Consider the following 18,281-nt stretch of genomic DNA (forward strand, 5'->3'; position numbering starts at 1 on the left):
GTCCCTTGGGAGCCCTAGGAGTGACTGAGAGATCCCCAGCTGGAGACAAATGCTAAGACCCTTGCATCCACATCATCTGAAGAGGTCAGAGCAACCCGAGTGGCCGAGGAGAGAGAGAAAGGCCCCTGAAATCCCAAGGGAGAAGTCATCAGTGCCCTTTGATATGAGAGTCGGTTTGTGTTTCAGTTGGCAGTCGCCAGGTGCCTTAGTGCACAGGGGAGGGGACCTCAGCCAGGGGGCTCGGCGCACATCTGTCTACTGCACCTCTGGGATGAGCTGGAAGAGCGCGTTAGAGAGCAGCGTTCCAATTGACAGGGCGATGAAGTAAGCGAGCACCCGGCGGAAAAATGCTCGTTCTGTGCACGGCACGACGAGGACTCCCAGGAGAGAGGCCAGGTTAATCAGCGAGACACTGAGGAAACCAAAGCCCCACACTGTGGAGGAACAAGAACAGAAGGGGCCTCCATTACTAAGGGCTGGGCCACTCTGAACACAGGGTGACCAGGGTGACCAGGTGAGCAGAGACCCACCAGCCCTGTGGGGCCGCCTTTAGCATGGAGCTTCGGAGGAGCCTCAGAAAAAGCTGTCGGGTCACTTACCTTTCAGATGGGGACTGAAGGATCACATGAAAGATTGAATACATGTTAAAACATGACAGTGGGGACAGTATGAGACATAACACAGCACAACGTGCCAGATCAGGTAGCATGTGCTGGTGCTAGGAACATCAGGACAGTCGGGTCTACAGAGTCGTGTGGTGTTGCTCAGAGACAGGTGAGCACACTGGCTGGAGCAAGTGGACCAAGTGAGGTCTTAAAGGATAGAACTGGCTGTGGTGGCACATGCCTATAATCCCAGAAATTTATGAGCCTGAGCCAGGAAGATCACCACAAATTCAAGGCAAGTCTGGGCTACATAGAGAGTTCAAGACAAGCCTGAAATACACAGTGAGAGACCTTGTCTCAAAAAAAAGTTGGGCCCCTCATGGTTTAACAAAACCAAAATAAAAAGTAGGCAGCCAGGTGTGGTGGTGCATGTCTATAATCCCAGCACTCTGGGAGGCTGTTGCAGGAGGATCACAAGTCAAAGTCCAGACTAGACTAGCAACTCAGAGACAGTGACTCAAAAAAAAAGCTTAGGGGCTGGGGATATTACTCAGTACAAAGGTCCGGGGTTCAATTCCTAGTCCCCCTCAAACAAAAACAAGAACAAAAAACCAAAGTCCAACCCTCTGAGCACTCACCAGCCATGCTCACCAGGCTCTAGCAATGTGGCAAAGCAGTTGTGTGAACACAATGTAACAACCAGTGCCTGTTACTCGGTGACCCCGGCTCTTCTCTTCGCTCACCTTCGATGGCACTTGGCTTCCCCTCCTCTGTCTGCTCATTCTCCTCATTCTCTTGGTTCTCAGCCAAGCAGGCCCGGGAATCCAGCTGCTGCAGGATGGTGGGGCAGAACTCCTGGAACTCATTCCTCCCAACCCTCGACTGGTTGCTGAAATTGTGGGCAGCGAAGAGGTCTCGAGAACTAAAGCACTGGAACAAGATGGGCGAGAGAGCCATGACACTGCAAAGCCCATGGTTCCCCCTGCTATTTGTCCTTTACAGAGATAAAGAAGATGGAAATGGCAAAGCTCAAGAGATCTAGAGACTCATCCCTAAGGAAGCGCCTAAACTTGAAAACCTGGCCAGTGATCTCAGCAGTCAGCCACCCTGGGAGGTTACAAATGCATCTGTAAGTGGTTACTGGGAGAAGTTTTAGGAACAACCAGATTCCAATCATGGTGACCAGGGTGTGGTTTCAGGAAAATGAGCTCTATTTGCATAGCTGAAGATACAAGCTTCATCTAGATACCAAATCTGGGTGCCCATCTCAATTGCCAGGGAGCTGCTATGTGAAAATGCAGATTCCAGAGTCTCCTTGGGCGCTGGCATTTGTAGGGGTAGGGCTACCCTTAACCACTAGGCTGAAGATGTGTTGACAGAGGTAGGGAAAGGAAAATCTGAAGATTCAGTGCCAGCCACTGGGCAAGTCCCAGCTGGCCAGCGGATGCGAGCACCCAGCCACTTTGGGAGGTATTTATTTCACTGGCAAGCGGCTCTCACATACCGTTCCTAGGAAATGCTGAAGTTTTACTAATTATACTTTATCCCCATATACTCTGAGCTAGTTGGGCTTATCTCTGAGAATCAGCCCTGAGTGTGCTGACAAGTGAAATTTCTGGGCCAACAAATCGAGGGCTGGAGACCAGAGATCCCAGGACCCTGCTGCTGCCCCGGCAGGCCCAGAGACCCACGTGGCTGCTGGTGTTCTGCACCCTTTTGACTGACTCAGGCATCTTTCACACCCAGCTGGCTCTGCCTCTATGCCACATGGTCTCTTTGCCTACTTTCTTGTCCCAAACTATTCATCCTTCAAGAAATTCAGTTCTGGGACAGCCTGGGGGTGAGCCTGAATCTCAGTTACTGTCCAGCCACAGAACATAATGCTTCATTTTTATTCCAGCTACCTCTGAGCTCCCTGTCTCGACAGTAACCTCCTTAAATATGGCTTATGTTTCTGTTTCCCATAGCACTCAGTTCATGGAGCAAAGCAAATATATGAGGATCCTGCTGGCTGGCTTATCTTTGGCTGCCACAAATAGCCTCAGACTTGGACCAACCAAGACAACATGGAAGAAGAAATACAGAACCAATTGCCAAAGACCTGGAGGAGTTCTCTGGTGCTAGTCCTGCTCCCTCCGGGAACTCCCAGAAGATGCTCAGAGTTTTCTCTTGGAAGAGAAGAGAATCCCTCTTGCACCTGGCATGTCACACATGCGTGGGGCTTCGGGGAACGGAAATGCTATGGTGGGAGCCATGGCATAGCACCAGTTCCCAGTGATCCAGGTGCACCCCCAAAAGATGGGGGGGCTGAGAATACCACTTCCTGGTGGCCCTTTGGGAGGGCTTTAAAGCCCCATACAGGTCAGGTGCGGCTAAAGACACCGGCTATGCTGATCTCTGAAGTGGGTGATAAGAACTCACCTGCTTGCTGTCACCTGCCCGCCCCCCACCATCCTACCAAGCTGCTCACCCACCCTCAGCCCTAGACCCCTGAGAGACCACTGGCCCAGAGGGAGCCTTACCGTGGAGAGATTTCTGTGTTCCTGTGCATGCTGGGTGATGTTATCGCGGCCCACTCCCACATCCAGGTGGTTGAGCAGGGCCTTCAGCTGTGGCAGGGTGAGACTGTCACCCTCACCATAACGCTGCATGAGGTTGTCCAGGAAAGAGGCAGCACTGACAGGTGCCCGGCCCACAGACCTTGCTAGCACCTGGGGAGCAGCAGTGCAGGTGAGCAAGGCCAGCAGGAGGTAGCCGGGGAAGGCCGGGCGCAGCAGCCTCATGGTGACCAGGTTCACCTGCAGGACCACAAGTCTAGGTGAAGGAGCTGCCTTGTCCACTCCCAATCCCCATGCCAAGCATGAGGGGTGTACCTTGACATCTTGAATCTGATTGGCACCAAGATATGACTTCAGCCCTTCTCTGTTCCTTCTGCTGAGCCTCGAGAAACCTTTCTCAAGGGGATAGAATGAGCCGGGTGGAGTGTCACACACCTGTAATCCCAGCACTGTGGGAGGCTGAGGTAGGAGGATTGCAAGTTTGAGCCCAGCCTGGGCAACTTAGTGACTTAGTAAAATTCTGCCTCAAAATAAAAAATATAAAAGGGCTGGGGATATAGCTCAGTGCCAAGACCCTGGGTTCAATTCCCAGCACCATTCAAAGAAAGCGGGGAGGGTTGGAGAAAAATTAAGAAAAAGGACAAACTCAAAAGGTTTGATTAAATTTAGAAGAACAAAATAGGGGTCAGGAGTCTGGCTTAATGGTACAGAGCGTCTGACACACGAGACCCTGGGTTCCATCCCTAGCACTGAATAAATAGTGTGGTTATGATTCTATAAAGGTTATGATTCTGTAAAGTATCTTTTAGATACTGAAATAACCATAGATTAAGCATAATCTCATTTGGATTTGGTCCAAAATAATAAAGGAAGAGGAGTGTATATGAAGGTACAGAAAGGACAAGACTGAGCAGGAGGAAGCAATTGTTGAAATAAGTGACAGGGAGATGGGAACTCATTAAGATTCTTCTGTCTATTGCTGTGCATGTTTGAAATTTTCCAAAATAAATAAAAGGTTCTTAAAACAATAAATACTATAACTAAAAGAAGAGATATAGGATTCACCCTAATCAAAAAAATTAAAAAATAAAAAGGCCTGCCAGGTGTGGTGGTACATGCCTGTAATCTCTGGATTTGGGAGGCCGAGGCAGGAGGATTGCTGCAAATTCAAGACCAGTCTGGGTTACATAGTGAGACCCTCTCAAAAAAACGGGGAAGGGCTGGGAATTTAGCTCAGTGGTTCTGCTGCCTGCCTTGCAGGCGGAAGGACCCAAGTTCAATCCCCAGTGCCACCCCCCCCCAAAAAAACAAAAACCAGGAAAAAAAATTAAAAGGCATACCCAGGATGATGTGCAATGGTTAAGTGTCCATTTCACAGAATATTATATAGACAGAAAAAAATTAGTCATACATAGGATATTAAATTAAAAAGTAGATTTATGCAGCAGTGGTAAAAATTGAAAAGGAACGTGAGAAACAAGAGCATAGAGCAGCAGAGCTGTGGCTGATCTTTTTGTTAAATCATTCGTCTCTCTTAGTGAGGCTGTAATGTAATTTTAGTGACATAAAAAAATATACGGAGGGAACATGCGCCTCTCACCCCAGAAGGAAGAACTCAGCCCTGGCAGTGGGTCCCTCCCAGGCCCCAGGGCTCAGTCCCTGCCTTCATCCTGCCTCTAGGTCTTTGCTTGGGACCAGAACAGGATCTATGAAGCTAGGAATTGAATTCTGGCCCTGCCTGTTCCGGGCAGTGTCACCTTAGGAAACTTATTTAGCTACAGACAACACAGAATGACCCAGGGCAGCCGTGCAGCTTACCACAGCCACCAGTGCGGACAGACAGGGCTTGAATCTCCATATCCACACAGCAAACTACTCAGCCTCCCTCTACCTCAGTTTTCTCAGCTATAAAGCTGGTGCCCAAGGGGCCAGGGATTTAGCTCAGTGGTTTCGCCACCTGCTGAGCAAGTGCAAGGACCCAAGTTTGATCCCCAGTACCAAAAAAAAAACAACAAAAACTGGTGCCCACCCCATGGAGTTACTGTGAGGACTTACGGCACACACTATGGATGAGGGGTGCTGAACTAAAGGGCTCAAAATCTGGCTAGGATTCTAATTAGCAAGATTTCCAACTTCAGTCAATCTGCCCAACTTCCCAAATTTTGACTCAGCTCCAATATTAAGTTGCTAACAGAAGTGTTAGGCCGTCGCCTGCCTCGCAAGCGCAAGGACCCGAGTTCGATCCCCGCTACCAAAAACAAAACAAACAAACCAAAAGAAGTGTTAGGAATCCCCTGTGGCTAATTTTACATCAACTAAAATGATCACACATATCATCACCTGTCCACACACATCATTGCCTAAGTCCACTACCACTGTATAGTCGGGGACATTCAGGCTTTAGCCTCTACACAGTGGCATGCACAGAACTGGGGACATAAAATGTCACTCTTTGGTGGAATATACCCCGAGTCAAACAAGTAGATGGATGGATTAGGCATCAGCAGAAATGATGGTATAGAAAAATGTTACTTTGAGACTCACAACTCTCAGATCTCTACTTAGAGATGGTCAATGATGGTGAAGGGGCTGGATATTAGCCAAACATTAAAATCCACAGTTCAGAAAGCACATTAATCCACCCAAGCAGCTGCCACCTGGCAGGTGCATTCAGTGCTGTCAAAGTGAGGAGAGGAAGTCGGTCTGGGCTCAGCAAAGGAGAGGCGAGGACACGATGGACAGCGCCTGGCGCTTACCACGGGCAGACCCTGCTAAGCACTTAGAACTCACTGTTTCCTTTAAAAGAAGTCAGGAAACAACCTCACCTAACAGATAAGGAAGCCAGGGTTCAGAGATTAGGAAAGGGGCCCACAGCCCATCATGCCAGAAATAGAATCTCTCATGAAGTGAAGCCAGGGGTAGATGACATTAAAGTGTCATCCGAGGCGTTCAGATGTAAAACACAGGTCCTGGATGTCACGGGCAGCCACAAGATCTGCAAGCCTCTAAGCAGATCTGACAATTTCTATCCACACACAGATCCCGAAGAGCTAGCGGACCGCCCCCAGGATGCCTTCGAGGCCAGACTGAATTCCAGGTGCCTGCTGGAGGATCACAGAACAGGGAAAATGATTGCGCCCACTTCCAATCTACTCCTCAAATTTATTGCAGCAACTTCAAAACACTCCGAAAAAAAAAAAAAAAACCTCTTCAAGTGTGGGCAATGTGGAGGAGCATTCGTGCAGAGGTAAGCGCTAATCAAGAACTGCTGTCTGCTGGCCCAGGGGCCCTTGAGCAGCTGCTAGGACAGCCTGAAGCCCTAGGGAAGAGCCACTTCTGGCTGTGTGATGAGAAAGATGAGTGAGACCGGGTATGGTGGTGCCTACCTGTAATCCCAGCACTCTGGGAGGCTGAGGCAGGAGGGCTGTAAGTTCCAGCCCAACGTGGGGCAACTTAGCAACTAAGTGAGACCTTGTCTCACAATAAAAATTTAAAAAGGGCTGGGGATGTTGCTCAGTGTGAAGGCCCTGGTTCAATTGCCAGTATCACAAAAAAGAAAAGAAATGAAGGAAGGGGAAAGGGTAAGAAGAGAAGAGGAGAGAGAGAGAGAGACAGAGAGAGATGGGGGAGGGAGAAAGAGAGCAAGCCACAGAGCCACCTTTACTTCTCCCAGGTGACCTGTTTTCTCTCTCTCCCTGCCAGCAAGGCTGTTCTTGTCTCAACAAAATATGCTGCTTTGGTGGCAGCCACAACACAGCGTCAGAGACGCTGTCCACATGCTCAGGGGAAGCTCTGGGGAGCCCGAACCCTAGGAAAGCGCAGTCTGGGGCCCTGAGGACACTTCAAAGCCAAGTGACCCAGGCCTTTTGGCAGACATGGGAGTTTTCTGCTCCAGTGGGGATTTTTTTCCTTTCTTAACCGTAAGTTATTCTTAGGAAAAAAAAAAAAAAGGTTTATAAAGAATTCTTTGGCAGAAAGAAGAGAGGAAGAAAATAAGACTGTTGTAGCCATGGCTGGGAAGGTGAGGCGGGGTAGAGGTCCTGGCTGGCAGCCCCCACCGGGCCACTCCAGTCCTCAGGGAGCTATGCCCTCAAGTCCAGACCTGCCAGGAGTGCCAGGGACAGAGGGCGACAGGGCAGAAGAGGGACGATGGCAAAGGCCCAGACCACTGACCCTTTCCGAAGCAGAGAAGCGGAGTCTCACTGCTTGTTCCCTTGGGTCAGGGTCCCAGGAGGAAATGATTTTGGCGCCTCAGGTTGGTCTCTAAGCGCCAGGCCAGGCCTAACTCTGAGCAGGAGCGTGAAAGATACAGGAAGTCAGCAAGCCAAGATGCTTGTGCCAGAACCTTCTGTGGGGCTATAGAAGCTTCCTTGCCATCCTAGGGGCCCCTAAATTAGAATCCCACCTGCTTTTGCTGCTTCACTGGGTCCAGAAGCATTTTGTGCACAAGCAGCAATTCTGTTCTGTGGGCAGATGCATTTTACCATTGTGTTTACCACACTTCGTTTTTTTCTAACCCCATGTCCTCTCGTTGTCCCTCCTTACACTCTGGCTTCCGGTCTGGCCAGCGCTTTCTCCCCTTTCTGTGTTACTGCTAGGACACCTTCACCATGGGGTTCTCACCAGAGTCCCTAACACCTTCACAACTGTGAGCTAAATAAACCTCTTTTCTTTATGAAATACTCAGCCTCATGCCTTTCCTGCTAGTAACAATAGAAGAATGGACCAATGTAGAACTATACCTAGGGTTTCATGAGTATTATAAGACAAAATATGTTGAAACATCATATAGATTTAAGATGGAGAATTGAAATGGCAGAATTTTCCTTCTCCTGATAATAAACAAAACGAATTAAGGAAAAAAAAAAAAGGTAAGAAGCAAATAAATTCACCAACAGCCAACAAGTAGGGAAACAGGCATAAACAGACATTATTAACTTCAAGACCAGAGGGAAAGAAAGCAACAAAGGCAGCACCACACGCCATTCAACTCCAACCCCCGGCCCAACCCTGACAACCCAAAGAAATGAGAACAAAACTAGAATTCTCATTGAGGTCCCCAAATCTGCCAAAAGGCAAACTGCTGCCCATTCTTTGTTCTCTTCAACTGAGAAGGGTGGAAAAAGCTACTGGAGCTGTGGGAGGCAAAACTGGAGCAAGAACAAAGATTTTAGCTAGGCGTGGTGGCACATGCCTGTAATCCCAGCACTGGGGAGGCAGAGGCAAGAGATCATCAGGAGTTTGGGGCCAACCTTTGCTATACAGTGAATTCAAGAGCAGCCTCAACCACACAGGGAGACCCGGACTCAAATCCTCCCCTCCAAAAAGGGGCCAACTGTGGAGGGAAATCGGAGCTCCAGGGCCACATACACGACTGGGAAAAGTAGCCTGTTCCAAGGAATATTCCTTCCTTCCCTTCCAAAAGAAATGGGACCCACCTTCCAAGTAAATGTACTGATCCATGCTACACAGACCACTCACAAAATCCAGGAAGAGAGCAGCCTGACGTCCCCCATCCACCCATTATCCCTTCTTCACATCCAGAAAGCAGATCTCAGACACCTATCCCCTGGCCGCTTGTGGCTGAGGTGGGCACAAAGCAGCCACATCTGGTGTAAGGAAAGTTACTTATTTTATTTTATTTAGGTACTGGGGATCGAACTCAGGACCTTGTGCTTGCTTGTGAGGCAGGTGTGGTGCCACTGAGCTAAATCCTGGCCCAAAAGTTACTTATTCTAGGGCTAGAAGAATGTCTGAGCAGAGCAGCAGCAGCATGAATCAGGTGGAAAGTAACAGCTGCTGAGGAGCAGACAGACAGGAGCAGACTGACAAGTCCACCTACAGGAATGCATGATTCTGAAAGCGGCTCCACCAAACTGCTGCAACTCTGCTAACTTCCCTAGAACAGTGATTTGATGGCAGCAGACTGTAAAGAAGAGACGCAGGGAGATGCAGGCTTGCAAAGGAAAAGATGAACCAAACCACATCACTGGAGAACTAGTGCATTATAATGGACAGAGAACAAAACTCTGCATCATTTGGAATAGAAATGGTGATGAGGCAAGTTCTGAGACAGCCACAGAGAGCACTGACAGGAAAGGCCGATGATAACAGCAAAGCTGAGCAAAAAAGCCAGACCCAAGGAATGGGAGATGTGTTTAAAATAACATGAGGTTTCTATGAAATGAAAGGAGGAAATGAATCTGAAGATGGAAATAATTTATTCCATAAATGCTCGAGACTGAGAGCTGCCTAGCTCAGCTACTCACGTAAGACATTTTCAAGTATCCAGAAGAAACTATTTTGGGGGGTTTGCTTGTTTTTTGGTTTTGGTTTTGGTTTTTTAAAACAAGGTCTCACTACATAGCCAGGCTGGCCTTGAATTCACCTTGTAGCCCAGGCTGGCCTTGAACTCATGGTGATCAGCCTCAGCCTGCCAAGTGCTGGGATTACAGGCGTGTGTCACCACACCTGGCTGCTGTTTTGTTTTTTGTTTTTGTTTCTGGGTGCTGGGGATTGAGCGTAGCACCTTGAGCAAGTTAAACACATGCTGTACCACTGAGCTACAACTCCAGCCAGAAATTCTTCCCCTGTCCCAAAAATATTATTGTGAAAGTAGAAGAAAATTCAGACTATCTTCACCTCCCCATAGCAACATCCAGCATAAGATAATCCAAGAATGTCATGATTCTAAGGGGAAGAAAATATGGACCAAGAATATTATCCTTAGCCAAAATCCAATACAAATTCGGTCAAGTTTTTTTTTTAATTTGAGGCTAGGCTCGAACTTGAGATCCTCTTGCACCCCAGCCTCCCAGGGTGCTGGGATTACAGGTGTGCACCACCATGCTCAGCTCTAAACTTGGTGAAGACTGACAGAGATTCTCCAGCATGGAAGATGTCAAAAAATACAGGGAGCGCCAGGGATTTAACTCAGTGGTTCCACCGCCTGCCTTGCAAGCGCAAGGTCCCAAGTTCGATTTCAGGTACCAAAAAAAAAAAAAAAAGAATACAGGGAGAAAATTGTCTTAACAGTGAAGTGCAGCTAAGTAGTACAGAAATAAAAATAAAGAGCTCAGGAACACAAAGACCATGTAAGAGGGTGATGGTGAGCATTAGGCTCTCTAAATAAGAATTAAAAATCATTAATTATGAGGACTATGGTTATAGGACAGTCTAAATATTATAAAATGAGCAATTTAACAATATGATTTACACAATCATGATGTGAAAAAAGTAGATGAGAACAAATGTGAGAATTCTAATGCCCTTATTTTTCATAGCAAAGAGTCAACAGGTACTCTCTGAAGAAAGCAAGTGATTACACATGTGACTCACAAGCTATTTTCTTTACCGGGTAGGAAATTATCTCCTGTGAATAACACATTTCTTTAAAGCTGAATACTTTCTTTAATTTTATAGCAGTTTCTTCTTCCATTGTATTCACAGAAATTTTAATACTTTTTCATACAACTATTTATGTCTATTTCTCTGTATTCATTTATCTAGGAATATGGCTGAAGACCGTGAGGAATAATGTTCACCTAATGCTGATGATGGATATATTTGAGGGGTAGAACTAAAGTGTGAAATGGTTTTGGTTTTGGTTTCCTTTGATGGGGGAGTGGACCTGCTGGGAGTCGAGCCCAGGGCTGTGTGCATGCTAGGAAAGCACTCTACCACTGAGCTACATTTACATCCCCAGTCCTGGTTTTGTTTCTTTTATTTCAACATGTTGATGTGTCTCAATTGGGGCTTAGAGTGCAGCAATATAGAAAACATAGTGGTCATAGTTAAGGAGTTCAGAAGAACTTTCTCAAGATGGCACAAAACCTGGAGCCCAGAGAAGCAATCATGGATACATCTGACTCCAAAATCTGCCAAGTGTTGTACGTGTACTTCATCAGAACAGTTTTGATATTCATGGTCAGTCTCGCAACGATAGTCGTCTGTATAGTCATAAGGTCTACAGTTAGAAAACTAGCAGTCTCCAACCACCTGAGACACTTCTCTGGAGTTCAAAGAGCTTAGAGACAAAGTACCCAGCCTCTCCCATCCCTTTCTCCATAAACACTGCCCAAGAGGTCCCTCAGACAAGGCAAAATCTTCACCCAAGCAAAGAGCAAACACAAGTTTGAAAATCAGCCCTTGCTTGGCCTTGCCTGGGCAGCCCAGGCATTCAATGGGTCCATTCTTCGGCTTCTACTTCCTCTGCCCTCCCACCTAACTGCTCTCCTGCACACCCTACAAGGATGCATTCTCTTCTCCCAGGCCCATAGCCTCTGGCGCTGGCACCACCACAGGCCACCTAGGGTGGGAGATTTCCACACCATGCGAGAAACTGTGGGCAGGGCACCTAGAGGCAGTGAAACCTCCTGCTTCTGGGAGGGGCAGGATGGGAAAATTAAAAAAAAAAACAAAAACAACTCAGTGGCGATCCAGAAGCAGGGAACAGAATTAGAAACAGCTTTGCACTGCTAATCAGCCAGTATTTACTGAGCCCGTGTGTCGGCGCCTGGGGGAGAAGGTTAGAGGCCACAGACTGGCCAGGCAGACGGGCCGGAGAAGGCTTTTTTAGCCCCACGCTGAGCCTGGTGAGTTCACTGCCGGCCAGGCTGGGGGAGGTAGGGAAGCAGCACATTCCCCAGTCTGGCCCAGCCGAAGAGCCTTCGGGGACACCGGGCATCCAAGAGTGACTGAGTCAGGGATGTGGCAGGCAGGGAAAGGACCAGTGGGACCTGACAACTCCCCACCCCACCCAGGGCCGGGAAAGAGTCACTCCTCTTCTCATCATGTGTCCATCATCAATTCCCAGACACCCAATTGCAAAAGTCTGACCTCTTGTCCCTCTCACTTGGCTCCTGTTTGTCAGACCCCGGGGCCCAGTGTATGGCTCAGGGAACAAGGTGCTGCTCACATCTGTCACTTTCTTCATCCACTTGAACCAAAATTCCCCAGCTTGTTACTCAGGGTTAAATAAATAAAAAGTATGATCTAGTGGCTTGATGAGACAGTATGACAACTCAGAAAGACCTGGGTTCAAATGTGGGACCTGACCCGTAACATGTCATGCATCCCCAGCTCCGTCAAAGTGTGAAACAGCCGAGCTCCAGGGCTATTGTACGACAAGGCTTCAGGGAAACACAGTACAGCACTTTGGGTCAATGAGGTCCTCCCTGGTTTCTAAACATCTTGCGACAATGCCCTTGCCTAGTCCTGAACGTGTTCTATCAGAGCTCAGCTCAGTTTCTTCCTCTTCCAGGAAGCCTTCTTGGACTACTCTGAGCACTTTTCTCCTACTACACTGGACACCTAATTACCTTGTCTCCCTGGAAATTCCCTAACTGGATTTTTCTTCATTAAAGGCAAAGAGGGTCATATGCTCCAACACAGGCCTGGCACAGGACTGGGCACAAGCGGCTGGAAGCAGAAAATTTCTGCTGGAAGGTGAGAAGTCCAACCTTTCTAGCTGACATCTGCATGGCCACTACAGCCTGCTGAGCTGAGAGCTCAGACCTTTGGCCCTGGCGACTCCATCCTCCACGGGCCACATCTGCCCCAAAAGTCAGCCATCACACCACCTAGTATGCTCTCTTCTAAACCCCCCTAACCTTAAAGTTTATTTACGCTAAATAAACCAAAAGCTAGCTTACACCTACCAGACTTTTTTTGGAGACAGGGCTGACTTTGAACTCACTATGTCGCCCAGGATGGCCTCAGACTTGTGGCAATCTGTCTGCCTCAGCCTCCCAGGTGCTGGGACTACAGGCCTGCACCACCACACCCGGCTACACCCACCAGATTTAACATGCAATCCAATCCAGGTGTGGTGGTGCATACCTGGAATCCCAGTAGTCTGGGAGGCTGAGGCAGGCGGATGGCAAGTTCAAGCCCAGCCTGGGCAATTTATTCAGACCCTGTCTCAAAATAGAAATAGCCAGGTGGGGTGGCATATGCCTGTAATCCCAGCACTAGGTAGGCTGAGGCAAGAGGACTGCCATGAGTACAAGGCCTGCCTAAACTACATCGCCAGACTGTATCTCAAAAAAAAAAGTCATTCATCAATCAATAATTTTTTTTTAATGAAAGGTATACCTGCATCTGGTAGCAGAAGCGAGTAGTCCCAGCACCCTGGGAGACTAAGACAGAAGGACCAAAAGTTTCAGCCCAGCCTGGGCAACTTGGCAGCTTTAGGGAGATTCTGTCTCAAAATATAGTATTAAAAACGGGATGGGGCTGGGGATTTAGCTCAGTGGTTCCAGCGCCTGCCTCGCAAGCGCAAGGTCCGGAGTTCGATCTCCGGTACTCCACCCCCCCCAAAAAAAACCCGGGATGGGCTGAAGACAAAGCTCAGTGCAAAGGCCCTGGGATTAATCCCTAGTACTGAAAAAGAAAAAAAGAAAAAGCCTCAGTGCAGAAGTTCATTTGTTCAACAAATAGTCACCTTGGGCTGGGGATTTAGCCCAGTGGTTCCAGCGCCTGCCTCGCAAGTGCAAGGTCCCAAGTTCGATCCCCGGTACCAAAAACAAACAAACAAAACAAATATTCACCACCTGTAGCTGACCACGGATTATTGCAGTCACTGCGTACCTTTCCTCACACAGCAGAGAAAGCAAACACTTCTGCAAGCAACTCACCACACGAGGACGGGAAGGGTGGGCCTGTGCGAGTAGGCAGAAGCGGCTTCTGTACAGGATATTAAGCAGCCCAGAGGCACAGGAGAGGAGCAGAAGCAGCGGCCTCTAGGCCAAACTCCCAGGATCACATTGCAGACCTGGGCTGCAGGGAGCTGCGGCCTCTGCTGCCACCAAGTAGCAACTGCACGAGGAAGCTGATGGCTCATAATTATGCTGCCCCGCCAGGGCCACGCCAGCAAAGGGGATGTCCCGGGACCCAACCCAAGGAGGTGGCCAGCCTCTTCCTACCAGCCTGTAATGAGTGCATCTAACTGGCAGAATCTGAATCACACTGGGAATTTTACAGCAAGAATGTCTGGAAAAAGTAGGGGTTTAGGGGATTTATATTTTTTGTGTGGTGCTAGGAAACAAACCCTGGGCTGGCAAATGCTAGGCGAGCTACACTAGCAGCCCTGACATGTCCAGATTTTGATCTTCTGCCTTTAGAAGCTGAGAATGTCATTCACTGCCCACAGGAGCTGCTATCACAGAACAGGCCAGGACCCAGGAGTAACCCCGGTTACCTCAGTGTGGGCAACCAGGGAACAAGACAGTGGGTACCATTCACTCTCGAGTATGCCAGGCTGAGCACGGAGAGTGACAGGGAACACAGCAGGCAGTCACGGTGGTGTCAGAGGCCACAGCAGCTCCTCTAAAGAACTACTCTAATGGAGACCTGTGGGACATGAAAAAGTCCGGTGAAGGGGACTGGAGGGGGGATGAGATGGGATGTTCAGCAGGATGGAGCTACATTTGGACACCTGGAAGCTGGGTGCGGTGGTGCATGCCTGTAATCTCAGGGCTCAGGAGGCTGAGGCAGGAAGATCACCACAGGTTCCAGGCCAGTTTGGACTATATAGTGAGTTCCAGGCCAGCCTGTCTCAATCAGCAAGATTGTCTCTAAATTAATTAATTAACTTAATTAATTAAAATTAAAAGGAAAGCAAAACAAAAAACATTTGGCAACTCAGTGAAGATGGCAGCTGTTAAGAACTTCGTGTCCACAGCGGCTGACATAAGGACCTGCAAGGACAGAAAAACTGGCTACAAGAGTGAGGCAGGAATCACTCTGCAGGCCACGTGATGCTGGCTAGACTTTATCTAAGGACAGGGAGGTCATTTTTCTTTTAAATAACTTTATTATCAAGCACACACACATACAGAAATTAAAACCATTCAAACAAGAACAACTCAAGGGAAAAAAAACTACAATAATATTCAAATACAGTAGAACTCAACCAAAACAAAACTGAAAAGCACTTAAAGGGAGGTCATTTTTAAGAAACATGGTCTAGGGCCAGGGATTTAGCTCAGTGGTGCCGCCACCTGCCTCCTAAGCAGAAGGTCCTGAGTTCAATCCCCAGTACCAAATAAAGAAACATGGTCCAATGCTGTTTGTTTGTTTTTGCAGTGCTGGGGAACCCAGGGCCTTGTGCATGCCAGGCACGTGCTCTGCCACTGAGCTGCATCCCCAGCCTGGGGAATGGCCAGGAACTGGGGGATCAGACAGGCTCCCCTAGCTGTCCGGGTGGAGACTGCAGACCTAGTCTGATCTCAAGAGCAACACTTCTTCCCACCAGCTCCGGGCTTCACAGCAACCCAGGCTGGCCTGCTGGCCCTTTCCCCACTGGGGCTGCTGGCCTGAGTCGCCCATTGGAGATTGGACAGGTCCCTTGTCAGATGATATAAGCAGAGTTTACAAAAGACCACTGCTGGGCATGGTGGTGCACACCAGTAATCCCAGCACTTGGGGGGCTGAGACAGGAGGATCACCGCGAGTTTGAGGGCACCCTGGGTGACACAGTAAGACCCTGTCTCAAAAAAAGACCCCAAAGACCACCGCCATCTGCCATTGGAGTGCTGTGACAAGTGTGCTCAACTCTCTGGCTGTGGAAGGTGGGCCATTTGGAAACTCAAGTTCTCGCTGGCAACACTGTGTGCAAACATACCCAAAGGGCATCTGTCTCCACCGCCTGGCCCGAAGGCAAGACTGTCTGCCCCTGCCTCTGACCCTGAAAGCCAGCTCATGCCCTATCCTCCTCCGGCCTGGCTATGCTCCAGGCTGAGATGCCACGTCATGTGCGATCACATCTCCAGGGAAGTGGTTCTCACAGGACAGCAGCAGCACCAGCATCCAGGGACCTGTTACTATGCCTCTCGCCACCCTCAGCCTAACTCAGAAACTCAGGGCTCAGCAACGTGGGTTTTAATCAGAGCTCAGGGTGATTGATCGCACTGCACACTAAAGTCCGAGGTCTGCATCCCTTGGCAAAGTAGCCAGAGCTTTTGCTCCATTTCAGGCTCCAGAACCAAAGGGAAAAGAGGAGACACTGTGCGTGGTGGTGCACAACTGTGATCCCAGCACTAGGGAGGCTGAGGCAGGAGGATTGCCATGAGTTTGAGGCCAGCCTTGGCTACAGAGTGAGTTCAAGCACAGCCCTAACTACTTAGCAAGACTCTGTCTCAAAAAAAAAAAAAAGAGAGAGAGAGAAAGAAAAAATAAAGTGAACACATGAGCTACTATCCATCCTTCCCATCCAGAAGCCAGCTTTCCTACATGGTCTGCTCACCAGTGCCAACCTACAACCCAGCAGGAAGACAAGGGCTGTACCTGGGCTTTCGATGTCTCCATGAGCCTAAGTATTTATCAGCACATTAATAAATGAACCCTTGGGCCAGGGATTTAGCTCAGTGGTTTCACTGCCTGCTACATAAGCACAAGGACCCGAGTTCGATCCCTGGTACCAAAAATAAAAAAAAAACAACAAATGAACCCTACTTTCAGGAGAAAGCCGAAAAAACTGAAACAAGAAGAAAAGAAACCTCTATTTCCAAATTGGGTAAGAAAGGTCGCAGTAGGAAGAGATTGAGAAATCACATTCATGCATCGTAATTCCTCTGGTTTCCCCTCTGGTGTCCTGGCCTCCTACACAACAGTCTCCAGCCAAGGTCACAGGCAGCCTCGATCTGATTACTGAGGCAAAGGCCTTCCCACATCCTCTGCTTCCTCAGCATGGGGCTCGCCATGAGCCATCCTGCTCCCTAAGACTCCAGAAGAGAAACCTTGACTGCCCAATGCCAGGCTGCTTGCTCCAGCCACCCGGGGTCTCCTCTCCTGTCCCCACATGGCAGCTCTTGCCACATCACCCCCTGCTCCATGAAGACCTCCCGCCCACCACTGCACCTGAGCTCTGCCCCGGGGCCAGGGCACTCACCCTTGCCAGCCGTTGCTCTCCTGCCCCAGCCCTGCCTCTTTCCCTTGCCTCCCAATCACCACACTTCCCAATTATCAGAAAGCCATGCAGGCTCTGGGTGCTCTCTCCACCAGGGGAAGGGCCCCCGACCTGTTTGGAAATCAGAAGGCCCCGCAGGAGTCCTACTGCTGCCTCATCTGACAGCCGGCCTCCTCTTGGCTTCCGGATCCTGCTATCTCAGAATGCCAGGCCCACACCATGAAGTCACAGTTTTGGTTGCTTCCTAACAGTCTGCAAATGCTAACCAGACATAACCTCTCCCTCTCTAGAGACTGCAGGTTGGGTACTGGCCTTCCCTGAGGGCACAGTATGTAAGGGTATGGGGTCAAGGGCAGGGCCGTAGGTGCATCTTCAGTCAAAGGTTCAAAGGAGGCGATGAGGGCCTGGCCCTCTGCTCTCTGGAGTCTCCCTCTGCAGAGATGCTGTCCTGAGAGCACACGAGTGGGTTCCAGAGCAAAGGCAGCCAGGCTGCAGGCCCACAACACACTAGGCAATAGTTCAAGGTCACATGTGATAAATCAGGAGCACACAACCAAAGATGTTTTCAGATTAAAAAGAAAAGAAAAATCAAGGCATGGGTATGTGGCTGTTTCTAGGCAATGGGGTACAAAAGAAGTGACTTAGCTAACAACACAACTCCGTCTCCATGTATTTCCACTTGCCTTTCCCCTTCCCCACCCCCTAAAAACTGCCCACCCATTAAAAAGGGATCGACATTCTCACCGGACTTAAAGGCTTACTCTGCAGTCAACACCAATCCCAAAGACTGTCACATAGAAAGGGTTCCTGACTTGCACAGGCCCCAGTTCGGGTGACTTTAACCCCACAGAGAGGAAGAAGAACTAACAGAATTCTTAGGATAGCACTATTCACCGAAACTCTGGCAATGGCCCAGAAGCCCATCAGCTACACAGTGGATGGATCAACTGCATGGATTCTCCATAGGGACCGGAGGCCACCAAGTGCACATTCCAAGCTCAGGATAACAATCTCGCTTTGAATCCTGCTCTTTCTGGGAGACTTCCTCTAGGAAGGTTTGGAAGGAGTCCTCTGAATATGAAGTCACTGTACTGCAAACTCTCCGAGGACAAGAGCCCATTCAAGTTTTCCTAGTAAAGCCCATGGTGCACAAGGAATTAGAGTGGAGGAAATGCTGAAATGTTGGCTGAAATAAACTGAAACCCTTAA

At 49.0% G+C, this 18,281-nt stretch overlaps 1 protein-coding gene across 10 annotated transcripts in view; it reads right to left on the minus strand.

Annotated features, from left to right (window-relative positions):
- The window catches only part of Slc39a14 (solute carrier family 39 member 14), a 42,181-nt gene that overhangs the window by 12,209 nt on the left and 11,691 nt on the right, over positions 1–18,281 (minus strand). For 5 of the 10 annotated variants that reach the window (XM_087216840.1, XM_087216838.1, XM_004848300.3 and 2 more), the window contains 3 exons: positions 3,128–3,403; positions 1,349–1,535; positions 265–434 (listed from right to left, as the gene is read on the minus strand). In XM_087216840.1, coding sequence (XP_087072966.1) covers positions 265–434; positions 1,349–1,535; positions 3,128–3,403 — 633 coding nt within the window. Of the gene's footprint in view, positions 1–264; positions 435–1,348; positions 1,536–3,127; positions 3,404–13,800; positions 13,992–18,281 lie in introns of those variants that run through there. The other 5 variants (XM_087216837.1, XM_004848301.3, XM_087216836.1 and 2 more) reach the window with 3 other exon arrangements.

Source organism: Heterocephalus glaber, unplaced genomic scaffold, assembly GCF_053883595.1.
Source record: "Heterocephalus glaber isolate CG9 unplaced genomic scaffold, H.glaber_assembly_v1.0 deba00001460, whole genome shotgun sequence".
In the NCBI taxonomy this organism is placed as follows: domain Eukaryota; kingdom Metazoa; phylum Chordata; class Mammalia; order Rodentia; family Bathyergidae; genus Heterocephalus; species Heterocephalus glaber.